This window comes from Atractosteus spatula, chromosome 21 (genome assembly GCF_055471065.1).
Source record: "Atractosteus spatula isolate fAtrSpa1 chromosome 21, fAtrSpa1.hap1, whole genome shotgun sequence".
Lineage (NCBI taxonomy): Eukaryota > Metazoa > Chordata > Actinopteri > Semionotiformes > Lepisosteidae > Atractosteus > Atractosteus spatula.
The window spans coordinates 5208595-5235945 of record NC_142726.1 but is presented as its reverse complement, the minus strand read 5'-3'; the positions used below and the strand labels follow the sequence as shown (position 1 = coordinate 5235945).

Below are 27351 nucleotides of genomic sequence, written 5' to 3'. Positions count from 1 at the left end.
GTCGCGTTATACTGTAATTGTACAGTTCTCAAGTACTGCTAATATGTATTTGGTTCTACTAATACACGGTAAAAATGATCCAACAATTTCTTCAACTGGAACACTTCTTGCTGCCCACGCCTTCAGCCTAACGAGCACTTGGCAATTCTGACATCTGAACTCTTTTCGGCTGTGTTGTTGTTCATTACTGTAGCACAGAGGCCACTTTCTGCTATCATGACAATATGGCCTTTTGCCTTCTTATACAAAAGACAAAGAAATGAAAGCGCATACTCTTTTTTGAGTGTGTGCAACTGCAACAGTGAAGTGAAGTTATGCCTTACAAATACTGTATATGGGCCACCTGATTAGGCCCCGGATCATTAATCTCCACCATTCGGATAATTAATCTCTACCTTCAGTGTAGAGTACATGGTTGATACCCATTAAACAAAGCAAGTACACGATGAAACTACTACTGCAATGGTTCCCTTTTCAGTACAATACAATACAGTTTCACCACAATCCATTACTTCTGATTAGTAAAGATCTAATGCAGAATTGTTTTCTGTTTTCTTCCTCCTGTGTTAGTTCACAGTAGTGTGGGGTTCTGTACGACTGCAGTACAATTTCCCTCCCACAGTCCAGAGGCGCAGTTCATTGGCTTCTGGGAAAAGCCCTGGTGTTCGTGTTTGCGTGACTGCCCTGAAATGGACTGGCATCCCATCCAGGGTGTATCCTGCCTTGCACCCATTGCTTGCTGAGATAGGCTCCAGCTCTCTCACACGCCTTCTTTGGAAGAAGCAGTTAGAAAATAGATGAATAGAATTGTGTAACATGACTTTTACTTGAATGTGGATTTACATGTTTATGTTAACTTTTCAAGCAAATATTTATTTTTTTCAAACTGCAGATAAGTCTTTAACTGTTAGCAGAATGATCCACCTGTTTCAACTGCTGGTTCCCAGATGAAAGGGTCTAAAGCTGTTTGTCCACAAATGCAGGGTATTGAATGGACATGGTAAGTTTGGTTCCCTTAGTCAACAAAAGGGACTAAAACAATTTCTAAGAGTAAGTCTAATATTAAGAATTGGTGCTGGTTTGCTAATGTTTCCTTCTAATTGCTATGTAACTGAAACAACTATTGGTTTAGTTAGTCATTTAGCCATTTACCTACTGATGGTACCTAAAGATAACAGAAAGAGTTGGGGCTCTCCAGGATCATGCATAGATAAAAATGTCTTGGATGTCCCCTAAAGGAATATCTGTACCCCTATTGTTCTCTAGATCCAGGGTTGGCGATTTGTTAAATTGATTAATTAAAACAAATGAGCTTTAATAGTCCACAGGGAGTGAAATCTCCCCTTGGGTCCTATCAACAGCTTGGCTAATTTGTTGTTTCAGCCAGCAGCAGTTTTAGTTTTTTGTTTCGGGTCAAAGCAGTGGAAACATTCTCTCATAGTGCAGTGCATAAGCTTCTTCTGCAGTCTTAGAAAATGCAGAGTGGAGAAATCAAGGCTTTAAAATGCCACAGTTTGTCCAGTGTGAGAATATTTTCACCTGTGCTGGATGATATGGGTGACTCTTAAAAAGCGCAGATAGTTCTTTCAAAAAGTGCTTCAAACATGTGATGTGCTTTAGCATGCTTTATTATTATCTTAATGTCCGTGTTTGTGGTCATATCAAGGGCCCTTTAGCAGGTGCCTTTATTCAAAGAAATGTGCATTTACAGCACAGTAGTAAACTGTAGAAAGTCCAGGTGTTATGAACAGAATGTAGCGAGAGGTGCAATGTGCTGCCATCTGCTCAGGTGGCCTGAGAAGGGCGGGGCCTGATGTTTCTAGGCATCTGGCTCCATCACAGAGGTGCCAGGGTGGAGCCCCACCGCAGGAAGGGAAGTGAGGAAGAGTGATGAGCATGAGATGAGCAGAGCGGGTGAGGGACAGGCAATAGAGTGATAGGAGGTGGCAGATTGAAGACAGGAGCAGCAGGTGAGGACAAGCAGCTTGACATCCTTAAATCAGTGAGTCATGTGAAATAGGAAGCCCTTGAAAAGTGTGAAGATGGGTGGCTGCATGGTGGAAGTTATACAGAGGAAATGCTAAGCAAGCTTCAGTGTTTTAGATGACTTTGGATAGGGAACGTTTCTTTGAACTACAGTATGTAAATGTGCATTTCTGTCTTTCTTGAGAATTGTATTTTGGCCACTACTTATGGACACTGGTCTGTCTCCAAATGGTCTCTGAAAATGACCTCTGTCTTGGATTTCCTAACTATAGCACAAAGTGTGTTTGGGGAACATGAAGTTTGTCCTATTTTTACGTGAGCCTTGACTTTGAACTTCCAAACATTTCAAAGCCATCTGCATGGTCTTTGTAATGTTCTGAATTTTTCTGCATTGCACGTTACTGAAGTGAATTAGGCGTCTGCAGGAATAGACAAAAAAATGAGTGGATGCTGCTCGTTGTAACTACAGGAAATAGAATTAGCCAAACTGGGCAAACAACGTGCTATATATTTGATGAAACACACACTTGAGAAATGGCAAGATGCCAATGATCACAAGCCTGATTGTGTAGGAACCAGTACCAAAACATCTACCAGGAACCTCATTTGAAGAAAAAAAAAGATTCTTTCAAGATTAGTCAGCTGCAAGCCTAATGACAGGAATTAAGCTTAAGTTGATGACTTAAGAGATATTCAATCCTATACACTAGGTATACAGTAGGTATAGCAGGTTTTTTTTTATCGTACGCAAAACAAAAGATTCTGAGAAAATAAGACGATTGCATTATTAAGTGAAGGTATGAACTGGAAGATCTTGCAGTCCTCCAGGAACTAAGGTGGATACATGAGATTTAGAGCCACAGTGGGGCTCACTTACACTGCTGTTCAAAATATAGTTCACAGTACAGCAACAGCGCACTGTGGTCGAGAATGCAAACTTTTGTATAAGCAGAAATATGGTTTATGAAATGCAACTGAGCAGTAGTTTGAAATATTTTCTTTGTAGGTGGCCATAGATCTGGGGTCATTTTCTATTTTATACATGCTCAGTATGGAATTGTCTGCTGATTATGGACTGGCTTTGTGGCTGGAGAAATTTGCCATTTGTCTTAGAGCACCAGGCAGGAGAATAAGCACTGATTGGAAGAACAGCTCTTTTCTCACCGACATCACTGCAGGTGCCCAGCACGTACCCACCAGACATTGTGTCAAAGACCTAGCAGATCCTGACTAATGAATCATGACAGCTTTCTCTGTGCTTGAGGCTGTAATGAACACAGCTCCAGTTTGAGCCTGGGTCATGCCACTACCCAGCTCTGGCATTATCCTAAAGGAAAGCTAACAGCTGTCTTAGCAGTCATGATCCAGTCCAAGATCTCTTCCATTGATAAAAACAGGGACTCCTGTAACTGGCTGGGCTCCAGCAGGCATACAGTGATGTCAGTGAGAGATGTGCCATTACTCCAATCAGCACTGCTTGTCTTGTAAGGTGGACATATGGACATTACAGCAGAACGAAACATCAATGGTTTTAGGCCAGCAGGAATACACACGTAAATGTGCAATTCATTTCCATATAAGATCTTAAGGTTTAATCCAGTTAATTATTAATAATTTGTTGTTTCCATATAATTCTGTTTTAAAAAACTAAGTTCTAAAAAACTTAGATCTTGAGATGTATTTTGAAAAGAAAGTTACAGTTCTTGTGGCTAGCTTTCATGGAAAACAAAATCTGAGCTTCTGTGTCAGGGTCAGATATCTGAGATATGTTTATTAAAGCATGGTTTAAAACTGTTATCTGGGACTGAATTCCCAGGCAGCCTGGTGTCTTCTGGTTTTTGTTCATTTGATCAAATTAAGCAAATAACTTTGTTACTAAATTTTTTGTGTACGGTTTCCTATAAATCCTTCAAAAGTATACAATTATATAAGAATATAACTGAGACTTTTCTGGGTGGATGACACAGAACAGAAATAGTGGCAACTATTTCTTAATCATAGATTTACATTAAAATCATTTTGGTTTCTTTACATTTTGTTTGATTAAAAGACAGCAGAAGACATCACACTTTTGCTAAGGGAAGCTGTTGTATTTTGTGGCTTTGTCACTGTTACACATGTAATGGTCTCTTCAGCAGTCTGCTTTTTTACACATAGTCAAATGTGCTAAGACAACATGTTGACAGAAATGCTAGGTATTCATTTCATAGAGTATTATTTACTAGGAAAAGCTGTCTTTCCCATTTGAAAAGCATAATTCACATTAGAAAAGGATGCTGCTTTTTTGTAACATTCTTTTTTTTCAAATAACGTATACGTTTCTACTTCTGCTGTATTTAAATAAAAAGAAGCTCTGAATATTTCAGGCCTGTATTATTTAGATTAGCTGACTATGTGCTCACAGAGGTAGGATAAGCCTACCTGTGAGGACAGATATTCCACAGTGAGCTCAGAATTAGAAACATTATCTGTTGTAAATCACATCAGAATTATTTTCTGGTAGGTTGTGTGGACAGATCTCCCTCTGTATTAGATCTCTAAACATGCATTTTTTCAATTTCTTGTTAATTCAAATCAGCTTCTTGTCTTGGAAAATGACCTCTGCCTTTGAAATGTTTATGTACACCTTAATGACCAAAAAAAAAAGTTTGCTCCCACTAACTCAACATTACCCACCAAAGTAAACACGCCATTCAGGGTCATGGAGCTCAGCATGGGGTAATAGTGCAAGTTTCTGCAGCAACATTATTCAAATAATTCCGTGTTAATGCCTTACTTATTGGTTCCACTGACACTATGCATGCAACATGGGCTGGTCCTTAACATCTGATGCATATTTGCAAGGCAAATGATAGAGGTACAAGGGAGATAAATAAAAACCCGTCTGAGGGTTTCACATAACAGGAGACGAACTTTCTGGGCTCTGTGCTTTCATCTGAGCTGAGGCTGGTCATTCTGGCTGCAGACTTTTTCAGGTGTTAGAAGGCGGTGTGGTTCTGATGACACTAGTAAAAGAGATGACAAAAATAATTGCAGGCTCTCTATACTCCCTATACTTGCATTTCCTCTTACTGTAAGTGAAACGCTGTGTCGACCTATCAAACATTGGTTAACCCTGCTCCTCCTGGAGTGCTGTCATAGATCATGTTGGTATTATCCAAACTTTCATGTGTAATGATATGCACAACTTCACGCTTCTCGTCCGTATGTCTTGTGTCTTTCTTAAGAACCCTTGTCTTCTACAACTCAATAGTGTTTGGCAGTGGACTCAAGTTAAAAAGTCAGAGTTGTATTGATATGGCTCAAAAAACAAACATTTACCCCAAGGAAGAAATTGACAACATACCTCAGGACTGTGCTAAACGATATTAGCATAAAATAAGTAGAAGTGATATAGGCCCCAGAAGAATTTAAGATAAACAAGTCTGCAGGGCAATGGTATACTACCAAATGTACTTCCAGAAACACGAGATGTTCTTCGTAGACCATTAATAAAACTCTTTCAGTGGTCACTGGACCAAGGATGTAGAGAAGGCAGGTCTTGCTTGACTAACGTAAGAATTCTTTGAACAACAAACAGCATAAAATTAGATTTTCAGAAAGTCTTTGTTCACCATTAGAAGTTCATTCTTAAATTAACTGTTTAAGTGTATTTGATAAGTGATCAAATAAATTCCCATGCTTAACAAAATGTCATACTATGTAACTGATGGGAAATATTTAGTTGTTGAATAGAGAAAACTATGAGGAAATGTGACTTGAGTGTTCAAAAGCCTTTACATATCTTCAGAATCAATAGTGAATCGCAAACTGGAGAACACAATCGGAAAGTAAGGGAAAGTGTATTTAAAACTGAGAACAGGAAGCATGTGTTTCCACAAAGAGTTGTGGGGGTATGGAACAAGCTACTCAGCTGTAAAGACGCTACCCTGGCTTCATTTAAAAAGTCCTGGATAAGATAATTGAATCACTTAACTACTCGCAAACAAATAGCTAGAGGCCCTTCAGCACAAATAGCTTATACAGTCTTGCTTATTTATAACATTTAGCATGTTTCAGGAATAGCCATAATACGCAAATCTTCAGGATGGGTTGATATTACTTTAAAAACGGAAAACTGAAATAGATTTTAGATCTTGGATCATTAAACCCTGAGGGACTTAAAAATGATTTGGACTTTGTTTTGTTTCGGTACAAATGATGTGAAAAAAAAAATTTGGATTTGATGTCTTGATTAGTTATGTTGTTAATGTTAGTTACACTTTAGCATGCACGATAGATTGCTTTTGTGGAATTAAAAGATTGATTGGTGTATAAACCCACCTGTATGAATTTATGGTTTGTGTGCAACTGATTTATTTGTTCAAGCAAATACAGTGCTAGAATCTCTCATTTAATCAGCAATGTTTATAATTTATATTGTGAATCATTTATGGACCAATGTATGATGATGAATTTGTGGGTTTCTCTGTGGTCTGCCTTATGAAACAGTGAGAGTAAACATTTTAAAAAATGTTTCAATAAACCGTTTACTTTTCCTCTTTAATCCACAAGTAATTCTGTGTTACGCTATGTGCATTCACATACCCGCTGTACAACAGGCAGGTTCCCAGAGGTCAGTTTGCAAGAGAAAGAGCTTCCGATAGTTAGAAAAAGCAGGTTTATCTTTACTCCCCAGCAGAGACAATACCACAGGATGCAGGTGAACACACAAGTAAAGAGGCCACTCACACTAGGCAGGTTGTTATTCAGCAGAAATATCTCTGTGGTCACTTACTGAGAAGCAAACATACAGTATACTGTATCACTATTGTGTGGGACCATTGATCCTGTCTCTGGGTTAAAAGTACCTATTAATTATAATCGGGTGTAGAAACAATTTCTGAAAACAGGGAAAATGCCCAGTGAATTGGCCCAAATTTTCTGTTTTGGTGTATTTTGTATTTTGTTAACTCTGTTTCCAGACAGGCTGAAGTGAATAGGTTTTTTTAACAGTACTGTACAGTACGTGCTGTATACTTTTATCCAGATTTCTTATATAATAACAATTAGAGTGAATTAATTAATTCTGAGTTAGAAGGAAGCTAATATTATATCAGCTTAAGCATTTTCCATTATGTCTGATCTTTATTTGATTGTGATCTTTGCTGGAAATCCACTAAGTTTTTGCATTCTGTCTCCTTCAGCTCTCCTGTGGCATGATGGCGGGGGTCTCAAGCATAACCAACATGACCGAGTATCAGAAAAGCTCGATAAAGAGAGAGCTGGAGATGGGGATTGTTATGACCGTCTTCAGGCAGAAGGTGGAGAGGCTCACTGTCCAGGTTATCATGGAGACGCGGCAGATCGCCTGGACCAGAACTTCGGACAAATATGAAGGAGTCAGTAAGTGAAGGGTTGGAATATCCAGTCTTGGTCCTAGAGGGCTACAGCCCAGGCAGGTTTTGCAGGTCTCTATAAATCATCACTGGAAATAAAAATAGCTATTCGACTAGTTCAGCTAAGATGCCGAGTTGTGGCATTGGGTAGTTGAGAACGGGGTTAGATTGAAAACCCGTTGACACAGGTGAATCCTAGAGGTAGGATTGGACTGCCCCCTCAGATCAGGTACTCAATGGCTTACAACCTACTCAGTAACTGTATAAAAATGTATTCGTAAAGAACTTCTTATTTAAAAGAAAAAAAGTCAGGTGTTGACAAAATACAGTGTAACAGAGTACAGATCAGAGACAGAAACACTTAATAAAAAACTATACTGTTAGCATAAGACAGCTTGAAACATATAGGTATATTATACAAGTACTGTATATTCTATTATATATTCTTAAAGAGGTCATGCAAATCTTTGAAGTTCTATATTCTCCCTAAAAACACACACAATGTCCAAAACTGTACATGCGATAGACTGCTGATAATTAATGTTTATTAAATGTGTCAGAAAATGTTTTGAAACGACTATAGACGTGAGGGCTCCGATTCTGGGATTTATTTGGGATCCAGTGAGGCTCCTTTTAACTACTTATTTCAAGTTAATTCTGTTTGGTTAATTATATTCAACCTGCAAAACAAAACAAAGTTCGTAACTCCAGGTGTCAGTCGAAGCCTCTTTCAGGCCCAGTGAGCTGCAGAAGTCAGTGAGTGCTCATTACCAAACTCGTATAACATACACATTGTTACTTCACTTAACCCAGCAAATTTATTGTTTTACCATTTGTGTCTCTGTTACTTTTCCCCAATTTCCTGAACAAGAGCTCTGTGGACACATACAACTTCAACACAGTTCAACATTACTTCCTTAACTGTGTACACAGTTCACACATCTCAAGTGACGTTTAACTATTAATGGTTTAAAGGGGGACAGCACGGTGGTGGTTTTGCACTGCTGCCTCGCAGCGCTGGGGCCCTGGGTTCAATTCCAGACCTGGGGTCCTGTCTGTGTCGAGATTGTACGTTTCCCGGAGTTCACGCAGGTTCCCACAGTCCAGCAACATTCTGGTGGGTTAATTGGCTTCTGGAAAAATTGGACCTGGGGCGAGTGTGTGCTCGTCTGTGTTTGTGCCCTGTGATGAACTGGCATTCCATCCAGGGTGTACCCTGCCCTCGGCCCGTTGCTTACTGGAATAGGCTCTGGTTCCCCTTGACCCTGTACTGGATAAACAGATAAGGAGATGGATGGTTAAAAAAAAAAACTTGGAAATCACATGATACCACATTTTGGTCTCTTAATCGGCGCAAACATATCTCTTAAAAAACATAATTTTGGCTTGAAGTGAGGTATTCAGGTGGAAAAAAACATCAGAAATTGGAAGCCCTGAATGTCACATCCTGAACACACTCTAAGGTTTTTTTATAATGATGGATTGCACAATTGTGTTGTGTAGAGCTTTCACAGTTACATTTCCTGTCAGTACTCTTACTCTCTCTCAGTAAGATTAGTCTGTTTAACTTTCATCTCTTACTATACTGATGCAGTATTTTAAATTATTACAGTCCGTTATTTTCTGTTCATGTCACAAAAGTGAACAGTTGTACCTCATTGAAAAAAATCTAAACTAATAAACATCGCAAGAGTCACAAGATAAACAACAGGGTTTTCGTGTAAAGACGTTTCCCATGAAATGAGAAAGTTGCTCCTCGGCTGTTGGAAACATCAAAATGAAATTCCTGCAAATCTCCAAGATTTCTTCAAGACTAAAAAAAAACCTATTTTCCATATTTATCTTCACATGGTCATGAATTCTTTCACATTAATATTAAAAGAAAATTCATGTTTAAAGACGGCTTAATTTTTTCTGGTAAACGGGAGATTGAGGAACTGTGAATGTGTCTCGTGTGCTGGGAAGACTGGGATACAATAAGCCACTGCAGGACACATTCAGATCCCTTGGTGTTTCAGCCTTGCAGTATATTTACACATATTTGACTAACTTCTTCCAAACAGAAGCAAAAATAGATGACTCAATATTAAAAAAAATTATCACTCATACATGTGGCAGTTAAGACTAAGTTCTGACTTTCTTTCTCATTTAAAAGTCTTCTCTACAACGATACAACATATTTGAAATAAGTGTACAAGAAAAAGAGATTTTGCTTAGAAACAAATTTACAATATCTTGCGTTCAGCACTAAACTGCATTCCCGGTCATTGTCTGATATAATTATCCATACATTGGGCCTGTAGACAGAACTGCAAAATAATCTTGCCAAAATTGACAAGGGTCACCTAGATAATTGATTTATGCAACCAATCAATAAACACATTTTGTTTATGTATGGTATAGCCCCATTTACAGTTGTCTGAGCAATGTTAGTCTTACTAACCTCATGTTGCTTTTGATGCGGTGCTTTAATTGAATAAGAATTTGTCAAAAAGCATTGCATTTGGGCTTGTTCGGGGGAATCCCAAGAAGACTTTCTCAGCATAGGCGCCCAGTTTCTCCGTTACTGTCAAGGAACACCGAAATAAACAACACAGAAACAGATTGAAATTAAAAAAAGGCGACAACTAACTCTGCCATAAATGCAATGGACAGCAGACCCAGTCAGTGCCTGCCCCGTAATTCTGTAATTTCCTGTGAAAAATTAAAAGCTGAAATAAGTTAACAAGTAACCAAATGCCTGCATGGTCGGCTGAACAGAAACCCATCCAGCGTTCAGGAAAGTCCGAGGGGTTTACGTGACAGGCTGTTTTTTTAAAAATGGCCTTCTGATGTATGTACCACACGTGGCTTTTATCTCCGAGGGATTTTTTAACAAATAAATCCCCGCCACTGTTTAACTTTAATACACTCACAGCTGTACGAGCTGTTTCTTCGGGCTCTTACATTTGATCTCGAGCATTTAAACTTCTGTACTTCACTTCGAATAAAAAAAAAAGATTAAACTTTTACTATTAAAAAAAAAGAACTCTTGAGCGCTCGGAGATTGTATCTTTCTTCTTCATCTTTTAGATGGAAAAAAGGCACCTGACACTGCCCTTGCTTCAGAGCGCTGTTCTGCAGTGACTGTGTGGTTAGTACTACTAGTATTGTCCGCTGGGTGAACGAGGAAGTGTCAGCCGAGAAGCCTACTAGGGCTGACTTCCTGCCCGAGCAATGTCCGCAGCAGCAGGGAACCCGCATTACCATTACGCACGGATACCGTGTGCTGCTCTACTGTATCTCTGGATCTGCAGCCTGTCTCCGCACCTTTTTTCCCCCACATAATGCTTGTTTAATACAGTAATGCATACCGCAGCTTGTAATTGTTGACATCTCCGAGAACAAAAACCTAAAATGCCCGTTTAAGTCTTAAAAAATAATGTGCTGTGTTTGGCTGAATCTGACTTGGAGGTAGATTGACTAAAGACGTAGCAAGGTTATAAACCCGACGTTTTAGCACCTAGGAGACACTAGCACAGCATCAATGTATTTTGTGCAATTTTCTGTATGTTGCAGAAAGAGCCTCAGTCTTGTTTCGTTTGCTGAAGGTTTTGAAAGTTTGGGAATTTGTGTGCCAAGAACGGTATTTCATCTAAAACACCGGCTTGTAGGTTTCTGAGTAAAATCACTTGAAACAAAATTATTATTTCAGCTTCAATATAATAAACAAATGATAGCCTTTTCATCTGAAGTGATAGAATCTCCACGAGACTGGCATACTGTAGGCAGTATTGTAAAATGTGTCTAAAATCAAATTCTTAAGTTTTAATTAAGTTAATTGTCTAATTTATTAACTTTAATCACCTAATTTTGTACCACAGGTGGGACATGCATGATGGTTTTCTTTCAAGATGAAAATCATATTATGTAAATTGTTTTTAGTGTAAGAGTTTTCTGTTGCTGTTCTGTAGTAAATAAGGAATAAATGGATTATTTTTCAGAAAAGCTACTCAATTTTATTTGGTTTTTCTATGAAAAACATGTGACAACAATTTTCAAAGCACTTAATGAAAAATGTGCTCCAAATTTTAAATTCCCAATTTATGTAAAAATAAAAAGTTTATTTTTGCATCAGTATGCAGGGTTTATCAATGAGACAAAACACATTTATTTTTTAGGATTTAAAAAATGTATAAAACAATACATTGTACTTAATAATAAAGTATTTGCAAATGTATCATGTACACTAATTCTGTTGCCCTTATATTGTGCCGATACTTTTTTGATGTTCATCAGGTTTCCCATCTCATAGCGGGGTAAAAAAATGTTTAATTCAAGAAGCAGGCCACATTTCAAAGGCCACTTTCATTTAGTTCTGATGTTTAATCTTCAAATAGAGAGGAGGAAGGGTGTACGGTAGATTGACAAAAAGTAAAAAAAAAAAACTTGCACCCGATGAGCTTTGCTTAAAGCATTCAAAAGGAGGGTTTCTGCACAAAGCGGGGCTTTAGGGATTTCAAACCATCTGTCCCTGTTGTAGCCTCAGTGCTACAAAATATAGGCCCGTGCCTCAAATGAGTTTGCAGTGTTAAAATAAAATCACCCCTGCTCCTGAGATCGCAGTAGTGCAGCCTCTCGTCTGTAACCGTCTTGGCTTCCGTAGATCTGAAATCGGCTGACCAGCGTGCAGCTTGCCCGGAATGTCTACTTTCTTCTGAATAGACGAAAAAAAAGGCAATTTATCAGTGAATGCGTAGCACAGTATGCTGAGCTGTTTCCTAATTTTCCGATGCTTCCCCTTTTTTCCCCCGATATGCTGAAAGGGGCCTCAGTAGGTCTGCAGCCCTCTTCAGTGACATTCAGCGCAGCAGTTCTGCAGTGTGTCCACAGAGAGCTGGTCCCCATGAGGCCCGTCGTGAGCCAAGTGCGCCTGTGCGTGTGGGGGACAGCCCTAGACTTGCTGAAAACAAAAGTTCCTGTTTGGTTTGAATGTTAAAAATAAAAAAAAAACAAGTGTTTGCTTTTAAGCGATTTCTCAATTACATCAGTGACCAAACATTTGATGGTTCTTCGGATAAATCTTAAAGTGACAATGTCCTGTTTTAGTCTTTATGTAGCGGTGAAAAGATCAAACAAAGCCAAACACTGAAGCGGGCAGCTTCGAAACAGATGAGCACAGCTACTGCACCTTATCACTGTCTGAATCACGAGGTGCTTTTCTTCCCAGTTTCTTATGACGTTTCTGTGGCACTGCATCATTGCCTGGTTAGAGACTGAGAATTCCACATGCCAGCAGGCATTCAAGCCGTTTATTAAAAAAAAATAAACGGTATTTAAAACATAAAATGTATTATTTATGGTATCTACTGGGTTCTAAAATGATTGTTTTTTTCACAATGACTTCAAACATAGGTACTGTAAAATGATAGTAAGTTCGGCAGTGACGGTGTCTATATAAATCATGAGTATGAATGAAGAAGATGCTTCCTTGTGTTTTCCCTGATGACCAGTTGTCTGGAATTCATCACTGTGGGAGCTTCTCTGTTGTGGAAATCTACTGTAATTATAATTTTATAATAATTATAATAAATGAAATAGCACCTGTACATTCTGAGTGGCCCCAAGCTGAACGCTTGCCAGCAGTGCTTGTTGTGAAAAAAATTTAATCTGAATGAAATAGTATATTGCAGCTGTTTTTGTTTCATCATCTGTTTTTAAGTATTTTGTATGTGGTTTGTTATGTGCGCATAGCCTCATATGCATCTAAAAAAATATTTTTCAGATATGCAAAGGTTTTGTTTAATCAAAGTGACTTCCCTCAAAAAGTGTTTCCTTCCCTTAAGTTTTGAACACCAGCTGGTTTCTTTGCATATTTTATTTAAAAATGTTAGGCCTGGTCTTTTCAGAATTCTCACCAATTATCTAAACGAGCTCTGGGGGCACAGCTCAAGGACATGAATATATTCCATGGGAGATTAGTTTGTAATATCTTTCTTGGTGAGCTAAGAAACCTCAGTGCCTGCAGGACACAGACACGGGTCCCACAAGGATTCTTGTACTGTTCTCAGTTAAATGTTGAACATGAACAGATAGATCAGACCTTATGTTCCAAAAATGTCTTCAAAAAAAGTACTTTTTGTCTTTGAAAAGTATCTGTTGACCTATAGCAGCTGTAACATTTGAACAGAGGATATAGTAGTCCTTAAAAAGGAATACGTTTCTATATAATAGTTTCATGCTTAGTTTGTATGATCAGAATTACACTACAGAAACCTCCTCTGCAATTCTGGACTTAACCAGAATTTCCACTCCAAATCATGTTGACATTAGCTGTATGGGGTTTACCAATGGAGGGTGCTATCCTTGTCAGTTTTATTATTAATAATAAATATTGTGATAATAAAATAGTTCATGCAAAACTGTCAGTGGTAAAGCCTGTCCTGAAGGTGATGGGAACAGTGTGAGTTTTTGTAGCCGAGTATATTGTTATAGGCTAAAAGCGGGGGTGACTTTGATTTTATCTGATCTCTGAGAAGGAATTTGCAAAGCAGCCTCACTGAGGCTTTGTGTCCTCGGGGATCACATTTCCATATGCATGAGGGTCACAAGCTTTTCTTTGTGCAAGCGGAGGGCTGAGGGTTTTGAAATAAACTGAGTAAAGTTTTGTGAACAATATGAGCAGTCAAGTGATAGTGTCTTGATTCTGGGCGAGATGCAAATCCCTCAGGGAGAAAGCCATCCGAATCTGCTTCCTTTTCGCAGGTGCCGTTTCCTGTTCTGTGAGCAGTCGGCAAGCCAACCACAGAAGACCACAGGGTGCTTGCGTGTGTTCAGATCACTCTTCCTGGTGCAGTTGAGAAGCCAGGGTCTAGTTTCTCATGCTTGAGAGGGTTGTGTTTGCCCCAGACAAAAACAAAACAACTGTCAATCATCCTTCAGTCATTATATTCGTTGGGTCCTAAAATCTGTTCATGCAAAGCCTATCAGTTGGTTAGGTGAAATGGGCAGGACAGAACAAGATACAGCACCTCACAAGATTGTACAGTATATATAAATGGAAAATGGGAGCACCATTTGAAAATGAGCATGACAGAATGCTGATTTTGACAAGAAATAAAATAGATTAAATACTAAATTGCTTAGTGTAAGTCCTCGCCTAATATTATAACACTGCACCTGCTTGAGTACTTCAGCTATGCTTTCAAGGTTGTACAGTAAAAATTCCAGAAACATATTTTTGAGAGGCTTTTCTTGGTGAGCATTGTCTCGAAGGCCTTTACAAGAATAGTATGGGAAAGGTGGCTAAACAATTAAATACAAAATGTATGGTGGCAGCACACATAAATGTCTGTTATTGCTGCTGCCTTAAAACATGTGGATTTTGAACTGGGGAGCCCTCTGTGTCTAAAGAGATGCCCTTCTTATCAAGCATCATCAGAAACCAAGTTTGTTGCCATTTAGTAGAGGCTGTGGAACCTGTCTTGAAATAAACCTAATCATTTTATCTGGTTTATGTTTTTCTCAGCAGTGACAAGATGGCATAAAAATATAATTTCCTTCAAGAATGAACAAAAAGGCTTAAAAAATGTAGAAATTGTAATTGAAATTTTACAACTGTAATTGTAAGAAGGTTTCCAAAATGAAATTCAATATGAAAATAAACATTAATTGATAATATGCTTAGTCCTCTAAAACTATGGGGCTGAAAAGTTTTGTAATAACATCTCTTTAGTTTCTTTAGTTGCCATAAATAGGAGGCACATTAGGAATAGGAAGGACATCATTAGGGTACTGCAATTAAACATCTATGAATCTCCAATCTCCAGTAGGAGGTCTCATCCTTTAGATAAGACGTTAAACTTGAGGTCCTGACTATTTGGTCATCAAAGATCATCACAGATCCCATGTCTCTGGAAGCTGAAGGGTGTCCTGGGTAAATTCCCCTCTGTGCTCTTACAGTCTGGCCTACCTAAACATTCTTCCTTAATTCAATTATAGAAACAATTTCTCACTTCCCTCCGTGATCTAACAGCGATTAGATTCAATTTTAGTGCAGTGGGACTGCAGGCACGTAAGGGCAGCTGTCACCCAGGTGGAAGTTGCATTACAATAGCAGATGAAGAGAGTCCCCTCCTGTATGTAAAGTCTTCTAGGATCCTTTAGGATGTAAAATACTGCATAAATTTAAGGTTTATTCTGGCAAGATGGCACATAGATAGTGTAGATGAGGTAGCCCTCCTCATGGAACAATTAGTCAGTACCTTGTATATGTATTAGCTTATTTCTTAAATGAAATGTGAAACAAAGTTGCACATTGAGTATAGATGTGTGATAGAGTCGGATCTGATGGGGAGCTGGCTGAGTACCAACAGAGTGCTTCTTAATCCTTTGTGGTGTGCTGGTGTGTAGTCGTCTGCAGAGTTTTCTGTTCTCTGGTATAGGAGAGAATCCTTTCTTAGTTCGGAGTAATTGTTTGTGTTGCTGGTGAGGGGAACACATTCGGTCCTAAACTGAACGCCGTCTGTGGGCGCGTGTCCGGTGTGATAGCTGCTCATTCCCACATGCCACGGAGTGGGGAGTGCAGTGGGAGGTGTGGTCCACTCTCACAGTGGACTTTAAGTGGTTTCTGCTTGCCTTAGAAGCTGCAAGTAGTAGTCCTAAAACGTCTACAGTATGTTACTGCACACACACTTATGGGGAGTTAGTCACTGTGTTTTTGTACGTAAATTTGGAAGACATTTGTATTGCATTCATGCCAAATAACATACAGTAGGGACTCGACATTTGGAAAGTTTTGGTGTAGAGAACCATCGCTAATAACCACATTTGGATATAACCAAGTCTGCTCCTGTATCTTCCCGTAATGTACTACATTATATATACAGTATGTATGGATAGGAGACATAAGTAAAAGTCCTTTATATTATAATTGAAGTACTCAACTAAAACAAACAACCCAACCAAAAGAAGAGGCTCACTCACTAGCTGGGTTCGTCTCGCTATCCTAGTCTGTTGTGTCCCTAATTTGAAAGTTACAGTTAACAGCCTTCAACCCTGTTTCATCCGGCTTTACTTTTCTTTCATCCAAGACCCCATCGGCCAGAGCGCTTTGCCAATAAGTGAATATTACATTTGCAGATATTGAACCCTGCTGTAGTCTCCAAAGAAATGCACTACCTGTTTGATGTCTGATCAGCGTTGCATGTGCTGAAATGAAAAATGACTGAAAAGGAACAATACAGTGATCAGATGATTAGCACTGCAGGCTCTTAGCTCCATAGTCCAATTTGTTTTTATTATCAGCTGTTCATATGAGTTGGCAAAAACTCTTGTGTAGCTGAATGAGTTTTCAACAGGTACTCTAGTTCCCTCACAGCTCTGAAGGACAAGGCTGTTACAAAGATTCTTATCCAAACCACAAACGGAGAGTGCCACTCTCCCTCTGTGCCCTGTTAAGAACATATAGATTTGTGTAAAGTCTTATTTTAAAATACTTAATTATGTTATTTCACAGATGTCTGGGACAAGAAATGTTAATCTAACACTTTGCTCTCTCTGTTGCCCACAATTCTGTGCACATCATTTAGCACAACATCAAAACAATTTATCATTCATGCACAGCATCTAGCTTCCCTCCCGCCACTCCAACTTCACACTTGAAACTGTCTCCCTAGTTCATTCCTCTTAAGTGAAGGAAGGGGGTTGTGACAACAGTGACGGATTAAGTCTCAAGTGTGCTATCCCTTTATATGTTTATACTGAAACCTCTGATAGAAAATAATGTAATTCTAGTGCTATCTAATTCACACTTGTTCCCTGTTTTTTTTGTTTCAGTGGATTTACATGAGATCAGAGAAATACGTTCTGGAAAGAACTTTAAGGACTTTGAACGGTTTAAAGAAAAATGCCTTGATGAGACCACCTGCTTCACCATTTTCTACGGATCCCAATTTGTCCTCAACACCCTGAGCCTCAGCGGTATGTGTCAGGCTGTTGTAATCTCACGAGAAGCTTGGTTAAAAAGATGGCTGCAAAGGAGTTTGGCTTTTGGCTTCATGAAGTAGACAGCGAGATTCTGACAGCAGGACTTGTTTCACTACATCAGTGTGTATAAAGCTTGCCTTTTTTCCACAGTTTTCTAATTACTCTTCACAACCTTCTTTTTGTGTCTTCCTGCAGCGGATACTCAGAAAGATGCAGAAAAGTGGCTAATTGGTGTGGAACTGCTAAGAAAGGAGACTGTGGCCGCTCCTACCCCAGACATTGTAGAAAGGTATTGTCTTTGATTTTCAGTCTTGTTCCACATTGCCCGGTGTGCATCTCTTCTCTTACCTGTGTGTTGTGTGAAATCATTTACACGGTGTGTTTGCAATGTTACCCAAAGCAGCTTGTACTGTAAAGAAGAACAATGCAAATGCCCTGCAACTGCAAGAGTACAGTTTTATTATTGAAGTACTGTACAATACACTGTGATGATATTGTAACAGTGTAATTTTGGATTATCACACTACCGTAATAATGATGAGTACAGTTGTAACGTACAGTTACCATATATGAATCCATTTTGACTTATGTAAATTTGGGTCTGTGTAAAGATTTGCATAATGTGACCCTTATAAAAGATAGGAGTGTGGAAAAGTGACTAGGACTAGAGGGATCAGTGGCTTTGAATTGCAGGAGAGATACCATTGTTGTGACTTTAAGGTACTGTCTTTCACTTCATTTGCTCCAGTAACATGCTGTATAATAAATGGGTCTTCATTGTAAATGTGAACTGGCTCTTAATTGACTTCTCCTGCCACATGAAGGAATACAAGTATGTACGGTATATATATATATTAAAGACAAGAGGGCTACAACCATACATGTCTTCTTGTCTTTGCACAATGCCAAATGTAAGGTTCTCCCCAACTTTGCATGATAGAGGTGCTCTTTCTTAAATTCAAATTTCTTATCAGTTGTATCTGTTCCAAATTTAATGAAAAGCATTAAAAACCTAAGTCATGTAGAGTACAGAAGCTGAATGTTTCTTTGCACCATACCTCGGTCCTGTCCAGTGTGCATTCTGACATACTGTACATCTAAAATATCTTTATTGATCTACATTTGTCTATCAAAAATAACTGCTGCTCGTTTCTAGTCTTTCAGGTAGTGGCTCTGCTGATGTGTGTGAATGATTGTACAAATGTACAGTTTATTCACAGCTGGTTTTGATTTTGTCCTTACAGCTGGTTGAGGAAGCAGATGTATTCAATTGATCAATCAAAAAAGAACAAGTAAGTCATTTCAACTGGATGTCCTTTTCTACCAGCTTTATTTTGTAATTTGGTTTGAAGACTCTCACACCTTCCTGATGTAAAACAGTTAAGCAAAGCAAAGACAAATTTCTGAATGCTTTCAAATATATTGCAAAATAAATTTTTGCTAACAGCACATATTTCAAAGAGGCAGTGTGCATTCTGTTCTTTACTTAATAGATGTAATAAGAAGAATTGTTTTTCTTCTTTATGGATGTTTTGGCCCAGTCAGGGCCTTTTTTCTTTTAATCATCACCTGTGGACAAAAGAAAAAAAAAGAATGACAACATCCTGCTAAATTAAAATGAGACGAAATATTAAGGAAATATTAAGTCCAGTTTTCCATTTGAACGCTCCTGATCTAAATATCAACCTTCTACATGAACAGATAGTAAGTTGTCCCTATGCGATGGACTGTGGATTATCTCAGTATCAAAAGATCCTTATTTTTTTGGGCTGGACTAATTGTTTAACTCAGGGTCTTGTTGGGGTTTGATCCACTGGTGAATTTAAAGTGTGTATTTAATAATTTTTAATTCCAACAATGGTGGGACATCTATTGTATACATAATTGCATGACTGTGAAATTGTATTGGTCTGTTCATGCAATATATTATACCAATAAATTATTTAATTAATGGTCTTTAAATCTAATGTGTAGCCACCTGTACTAACTGTGTGGCATTTAAATAAGTGTGTATATAAATTGACTTTTTTTAAGTTTCTTTTATACCTTCTGCGCTTCATAACATTTTCTGGATGGGTATGTGTCACCTTGTATTGCTAGCCAAAGGAACAATGGTCTCATCATGGTGTGAAAGGACTTTACAGAGCTTAGTTGAGATACTCTGACCTCATTTTCACATCCGTGTTTTTCACAGGATCACTATGAAAGAAATGAAGTCCTTGCTGCCACAGCTGAATTTCAAAGTGCCCAATGCTAAGTTCCTTAAGGACAGGTTTTCGGTAGTTATCCATCATTGTTACCTTTATTTACCTTTATAACACAGCAGCCAGTTTGTGAACCATCTCCACTTTTTGGAGTAAAGTCTAAATAAATTTAATCTTAATTTGCTAACAAACAAACATGTAAGACCTTTTATTTCTAAAAAAGAATTGTGCATTAAAATGTCATTATAATTCTATTCTATTTTTCTTTTAAATAGGGGCTATTTAAATAGAATTGTCATTAACACACAATAGTACAGCGCAAGAACATTAATTACATTCAAATTTAATTAATTGTAATTAAATTAATAACATTGATCTTTGATGTATATATTTCCTGACACAATCAGTAGAAATTGCTATAATAGTAAGTTTAATAGCATATAGAAATTTCAGTAAAATTATTGCTGTTACTAATTGTATTTAAAGTATATAAAATGTTTCTTACATTTTATCAAATTCTCTCTTATTTTTTTATTCAAATATCTGAGATCTCATTTTTTGAATAGGAATTGAGAGCCCGCAAAGATGTCCTAGATTTTGAGCAGTTTCATAAGTTCTACAACAACCTGATGTTTGAAAATCAGAAATGCGTAAGCTTGTCTATTTTTTTTATTTGCGCTCGGCCTCGGCTCACTGTGAGAGACCAGCTGCCTGCTCCCCAGGTGTTCCACAGCATGTTCACTCTCCTCCTCTGACGTGTTCAAAATGCAGTTCTGTTCTTCTTCTGAATGTGCACTAGTGCCATTCTGGTTCCCAGAGAAGCGCAACAGTAATATACAGTAATGTTCTACTGTATCTTGTTTTACTGTGCATTTCCATTCCTGGGAAGAAGCTAGTCAGTGCAGCAGACTGCCGCATTGAAATAATGAGCAAATTAAATTGTGATGATGCACCAAACCCACACGCCTCTGTGTGTGAAAATGTGATCTTATGGACCGTGCAGGGCCTGGTGCAGAATATTTAATTTGGTTGCTGTAATTGACCTCTATGCTAGTGGTGTTCAACCCTGTGTCTGAAGACCTCAAATCCAAAAAGTCGAAGAAGTCACCCTAAATCACCTGTTATTGACCAGTTAAACAATTAAGGGGGCTCTGGGAATTACTTAAATAAATCATCTGCAATTGGTCACATAACAAATGTTCAGTGTGTTTAGAAAATTATACTATAATGCTTAGCCTTAATAATACCTGCCCTTTATACTGTGTTTCAAATGGCAGCTCTGTCATATTGAAAGCTTGCTTGGGCTATGTACCATTTTTTCTACTTGGTAGCTGTGAACTAGTGGTGCTGCCATCTTGATGATACTGTTTCTCTGTTCACCTTCAGGTTCTCGAGGAGTTTAAGAAGGAGTCTTGCTCTTTTATCATGGGGTGAGGTTTATTTTCACTTTCAATACATTCTTTCGGTCCCCTATCAAAAAGAAATTAAAAAGGAGAACTTTTTCTTAAGCCTGGAAAAGTGTAGAAAATGTAACTCCTTTTTCTTCTGCACCACCTGTGCTCTCTAACTTGACACGACCCCTGGTAGTGGTTTATAAACTGAACCACAGTGCTGCAGATCTCCTGTACCCTCTCACTGAAACATACACTGTCCTTCAAATTGTATACGATAGTAATGTGGCCTTTGTGGTTCAGCACTACAGTCCAGCAAACTTATAACTGAGATTAATTCACCTAAGTTGTTTAACATGTTTCACATTCTTCTAACTTTAGTCATTGTACTTTTTTTAATGTAGCACTGCTCGCATGAAATACTGTGGTCTTCTGAAATACAGTGATCAGGATAATAAAGGTGGATAATTTATACAGCATATAACAGCAGCACTTTGCTCTTATGTCACCCTTACCACTATAATTTTGTAATTTTGCAGTGAATGGGCCAAGAACAATCAGATCCTGCCATGTGTCTTTTTGCCATTTGTAGGCAGCAGTGTGGAGGAGTGGTTAGGGTTCTGGACTAGAAGGCCCTGGGCTCAGCTCCCATGTGGGGCACAGCTGTTGTACCTTTGAGCAGGGTCCTTCACTCAGATTGTGTCAGTGATGATGCTTAGCATGCTTAGCTTAGCAGTAAATGAATGCAAGTATAAGTTGTTTTGGAGGAAACGTATTTGCCTGACATGATAAAGATAATAATAATGTTTTGTTTGTTGTCTCTGTCAATGACGTTGCTTAGTAACACTGACAAGCCAGATGCTTCAGCAGTTCTTCTCTATGATTTCCAGAGGTTCCTCCTCTACCAGCAGAAGGTAAAAGCATTGTTCTGTTTTATCTTTTGCATAGTTCCCTGAAATATGATCTTTTGTATTAACACACACCACCAAGAGGATCTTCTTTCTGTTTTTGTAATAATACTGATAACAAAGACAAGGCTACTGTGCTTTGACAGTAGGTTTAATGTGTTGAACAGGCTTAGCTTCTAAGGACACAACTGGTTTGCCTTCGCTGGCTGTAACCTACTGTAGGCTGATGATTTTTGATCATTCATTCATTCCAAACTTTCATGCTGTACTTTTCTTGTACCACAGGAGAATTGGGCCAATGACCTAAACATGGTTCGGGAGCTCATGACCACCTTTATTGATGACACCATGAGGAAGACCAATGATCCTGAATTCAAAGTTAGCGAGGTACTGCCCTCCTTCTAAAGAAAACCTTTCTTCCAAATACGTTTGTCGTTCATACATAATGGAACTTTCTGAAAGGCAGTGTAGAATTAGACTAGGTCATCTAAACATTGTCACAGGCATCATAAAGCTCACAACTGAACATGAGGCAGTACCAATTTTTTGTGAGACCAGAAAGACAGTTCTTTTTTTTTAAATATGTACTGGTCATCACTCAACTCCAGAAATGAGCTTGTATGGCCTGTTTTGTAGAGTTTGGATGTATTCTTCTGTACTAACTGCATCCTTTGTGATGTGTAGCTAAGGTATAATGTAGCTTGGCTAGAAATGCAAGTTCTAGGTTTTTCCAGATTCTCTTAAAGTAATGCAACAATTTTGTAACTATTTTTTTTTCTGTATCTTGCATTACAGTTCATGAATTACCTGTTCTCCAAGGAAAACTCTATTTGGGATGAGAAGTTTTCAGAAGTCTGTCCCCAGGACATGAATAATCCGCTGTCTCACTATTGGATCAACTCATCTCACAACACGTAAGGCATTTGATCCTTCCATTTCCCATCTTTACAGTAGCTATGACTGGCCTTTTCTGCAGTGTATTTAGCCTGTGCTTGAGCTTTTAAAGATTATATGTTGGGGTTTACAGTAACTCTCAAGCTGGTCTCTGAAGCGAAGCAAAGGCTGGGTCTTGTCTTCAAAAGGTTAAATGGGGTTAAAGCCTGAAATGGTGTTGATGGCAAACTGGCTGCCATATGCCAGGCTATAAAGTGCTTCTGTCATGGAAGCCGGGGGCTGGAGGAGAGGGGGAGGAGCCGGAGGCTAGCCGTGGAGAGAGGCCGGCGAGAGGGGAGGACCCTAGACGTCGCGGCAGGAGCAGAGCAAACGAGAGGGTTCAGTCTGGGCTCAAGGTATCGGGTGGAGTCGGGGACAAGACATAAGCCCTCAGGTAGCAGATGTAAGATGACCTATTTAGGTGAGCCTCTCGACAACCGATCCCAATGCCAAGCGAGGAGGAAAGGGAGGCCCGGAAATATACTGTATAGCCCCAGACAACAAGACACACCGGAAGAACAAGTAAAGCACAGGGAAACTAGGAACAGGACAGAGAAGGAGCGCCCTCTGGATGTGGAGGGTGTGACAGCTTCACTTAAGTGGGTGATGAAGTGAGCCCCCTCTTACCCGCATAGAGCTGACCATTCCATGAGCATCACATGCTTTCAATAGGAGTTTGATCTGGGTTTGCTTCTGGCCAGGGAAGTCTGTGTATTTTGATGCGTGAGAGGAATTAAAAGATACTTTTTCCATTTTCAGTTAGTTTTCAGGTCATTAATGTCCACTGATAAGTTCTTGTATCTGTTCTTTTACCAAAGAATACAATACAATAATACCTAATAATACAAAACATTTTTTTCTTCTTTTTCTTTTTTCTTTGAAAACCCCTTTTCCATGTCCATGCCTTCCAATAATCTAGTGAAGCTTTAAATACAGTTCAAATTTTTTTTCAGATAATATTTTTATAGTGGCTTGTGTCTTTAAGCTTTTGTTTTTATTATCAGTTTTGTTAACACTGTATTAGTGTTTTTTGTGAAGCAAATGTAATGTCATTAATATCTGCTTGTTGTCTCTTCAGGTACCTCACAGGCGATCAGCTTCGGAGCGAATCTTCTACAGAAGCGTATGTCAGGTGTCTGAGGATGGGATGTCGATGTATTGAGTGTCAGTTTCCTTTTATTGAAACCTTATAATTATATATATTTTACATTTTATTTTACATAATACCAGTTAAAGCAACTATCGTAAAGCACTGTATACTATGTATAAAGCACTTTGTGTGCTTAACCCACAGTTTTTTTTAATACAGTATAGCAGAGATTTGAAGTTGTGATAAAAAGTGAGTTCTATAACCAGATTATAAAGTGTAAAAAAATGTTCAATGATCAGTGCTCAAAGGATGTCAAGATCTACAAAAAGAATTGCTAGTTAAAGTCAATTGTGTCTTTAAGCAGTGTTAGGACTGTAGTGACCAATGAATCCCTATACATGTCTGTTGTGGTGCTTTTACATTTACTTCTGTATAGCAGTTTTCCTTTTTGCAGTGGGTTCCTGTGGTGTTAACATGTGTTCACTGTTTTATTACATCAAACATGGCTACACCATGGTGTAAGAAAGAAAAACAATGCTTAGAAATGGCTGTTGTGGTAAGTCAGAGTAGCAAAGTGCAATGAAGGCCTGTATGAAATACTGGAAGCCCTTTAGATCCAGAGTTGAGGAGTGAAAACCTAATAAATTCACCATGGGTAACAGACAAAACTCCACAGAGGAAAAAAACTGCACAGCTTCGGTTAGTGCACTTTTACTGGTCTGTTCTGCACTCCACAACTTTCTGTTCACTTTCTAGAAAAAAACAACTCTTGACTTTCAGTGGAAGACCAAAACTTTACCACTGAAGAAAGATTAGTCTTGAAGGTTACGTTTCATTTTTAGTTACACGTATATAAGTTTCAGCTCCAGCAGCTTGTAAATTTACTTTCAATATTGTGTACTTCCAGAACCCATATTTTTATTTTCTGTTGCAGAAATAAGATGTAAAACAATGGCAGGGGTTAACAAAGAGCAATGCGTGTCTGAAACAGACCTGCCCACGTTGCTGAAGTCGATACCTTAAAAGTAATTAATGGCTGGATGGGTTTTGAGGATCGTTAAAACAAGCCAGATGCACATGTTAATTTGGAACCTTTATTGTGTTTTGGAGCTCTTATGCTTTCGGATTTACACATTGTCCTATGGGATAAATGAAACATTCCCACTGGATATCTGTTGCATTATAGAAATGGTGTTTTTTTAATTTGAATAAATGCTTGATAAAAACAAAACTTGAGTTTCAGGCGATGTCTTGGGCATCCACAAAATGAAAATCTCGCCATTTCCCTTGCTGCGCAGTGGACTGCTGGGATGGTCCGGGGGAGCCCATCATTTACCACGGCTGGACGAGGACCACGAAGATCAAATTTGAAGACGTTGTGAGGGCGATCAACGAGCACGCTTTTGTTGCCTCAGAGTAAGTGTTCAGTCTTCTTGGCAATGGGGCTCTTAGGTGTCATACATTTAGGAGAGTAATCAGAATGATTCTGATAGTAGGAAATGTCTTTGTACAGTATGTCTATTTCGGATCTTAGTATTTGGGATAGGCCAAGTATGAATGTGTAGGAAAAACTCGCACTTTCTAAGATTTCTAAAATGTCCAGTTTTTAATCTTCCTTTGTTCTCTGGTTCAGATACGGAGTAACTCGAAATGGTTTGGGGGGGTTTTTCTTGTGTCTGCTGAGGCTTTAAAAAGGATGAAGTTAATGAAATAGATTTCAGTTTCGATTTTTAAAGTTGTACTTTACCAAATACAGTATAATACCAAACAATAGGGAAGTATTTATTTTAAGTATAAGTAAAAGGCGTGTTAGTTCTTAATGGGCATCAGAGTAGCACTGAACAATCCTTTGAAAAACGAATGTGTTGCTAGTGCTTATTATCTTAAGAAATATGTCTGATATGTACTTTGTAATTATCACTTGAAAGTTACATTTGACATTTATTTAACTAACAACATAACATTAACAAATTGTTTTTCTATAATAAATAATAGATGTCTTATACACCAAAAAGTTTAAAAACACACTAGTATCACTATATGAATACATTTCCTATAATCTGTGCTCTCATGAAATTCATCAATTTGTAAAGTTCGCATCTGTGCTCTACACTTTCCTCTTTCAAATCAAAACTGCCAATTACAGTATATAGCATTATTCTGAAGAAAAAAAGCACCATTTTCAATAAGATCATTTTTGTCACATTGTGGGATAATCTTGATCTGTCCGTACTGTCTAGGTACCCCCTCATTTTGTCCATTGAAGAGCACTGCTGTATTGAACAGCAGCGTCAGATGGCCAGAATATTCCAGGAGGTTTTTCAGGAGAAGTTACTGACAGAGCCAGTCGAACAGATTGCAGACCAGCTGCCCTCGCCCACGCAGCTGAAGGGCAGAATCATTATCAAGGTAATGCAACAGCATGCAGGACATGGGAAAGGTCGCGGACATTTTGTGGCCCTGCTCCCTGTTGTTGAACCTGTAACCATGCTGTGGTTCAGACATTTCACCTTGCTTATTCCTTCTTCTTCTGTTTGTAGCATAAGAAGCTGAGCTCAATTGATGATTTGGGGAGACCAGATGATGGGACAGGTCGAGGAGATCTGCGTAAAGGAGAGAAGCAGGGAGATCTGCTCATCTGGGACCCAGTAGATGAGGTGCAGTTGCACAACACTGAGCACACTGAGCATTTGTGTAGCACAACATATTTGCAGTATGTGAACAAAATACAGTGCCCAACACTTGTAATACAGTTACCCACTTCTCAGTAAAAATCATGACATCAACGACCCCTTGCCTTGCAGTCGACAGCAAGAAGAATATTTTTGCTCATTTGAAAGCTACATCTTATACTGTACATACCCTGTATATTGTATATATGCTTTACATGTTCTGTAACCTATTTAATCTCTCCAGTCAAATCTCTTTTTCCCTTTTTTTGCTGACTTTAATACAGTTTCCACAATTAACAATAAAGAAAAAAAATGTAATGCAGAGGTATTTCAGCTCAGCTTTGAATTCGAATGATCCCATTTTCCTGATGGCATTCATTTTTTTTGGCATCCTGTATTATACAGTACCTTGTAACTAAAGCACTCCCACAGAGAAAATAGTGCTGACTGGTTGGTTTGTTTCTGAAACGCAAACAGGTTTCATTAAAGTGAGAATCTGGTGTTCAGTTGCCTCAGTGCATTTTCAAACTGGCCTTGAAGTGTGGGGAAGACCTGTTTGCCGATCCTCTGTTGGGGATACCTCAATGATCGTTCTGTCTTTTAGCAATGGAACCGACACTACTGTAGGATTGCTGGTGACAAGCTGTACTATGCAGAAGAGTATGAAGAAGAAGAGGATGCTAAAAAGGTGACTTTTTCTTCTTGGTTTCACTTTTCTCAAATTATTTAAACATTTACTGGACAGCACCTTAACTTCAACCACACGGTTATTTCCTCTTTTTGCTCCTGGTCAAAATGATCCCATTAGTGTTTTTGAAAATTC

At 38.6% G+C, this 27351-nt stretch overlaps 1 protein-coding gene across 2 annotated transcripts in view; it reads left to right on the top strand.

Annotated features, from left to right (window-relative positions):
* plcg2 (phospholipase C, gamma 2) overlaps window positions 1-27351 on the top strand; it is a 50217-nt gene that overhangs the window by 2308 nt on the left and 20558 nt on the right. For both annotated transcript variants that reach the window (XM_088938915.1, XM_088938916.1), the window contains exons 2-16: window positions 7173-7371; window positions 17181-17324; window positions 17526-17619; window positions 18575-18622; window positions 19525-19609; window positions 20101-20184; window positions 20921-20964; window positions 21767-21839; window positions 22119-22220; window positions 22629-22747; window positions 23845-23930; window positions 25155-25272; window positions 26097-26265; window positions 26397-26513; window positions 27133-27216. In XM_088938915.1, coding sequence (XP_088795041.1) covers window positions 7185-7371; window positions 17181-17324; window positions 17526-17619; window positions 18575-18622; window positions 19525-19609; window positions 20101-20184; window positions 20921-20964; window positions 21767-21839; window positions 22119-22220; window positions 22629-22747; window positions 23845-23930; window positions 25155-25272; window positions 26097-26265; window positions 26397-26513; window positions 27133-27216 — 1554 coding nt within the window. In that variant the 5' untranslated portion in view covers window positions 7173-7184. The remainder of the gene's footprint in view (window positions 1-7172; window positions 7372-17180; window positions 17325-17525; window positions 17620-18574; window positions 18623-19524; window positions 19610-20100; window positions 20185-20920; window positions 20965-21766; window positions 21840-22118; window positions 22221-22628; window positions 22748-23844; window positions 23931-25154; window positions 25273-26096; window positions 26266-26396; window positions 26514-27132; window positions 27217-27351) is intronic.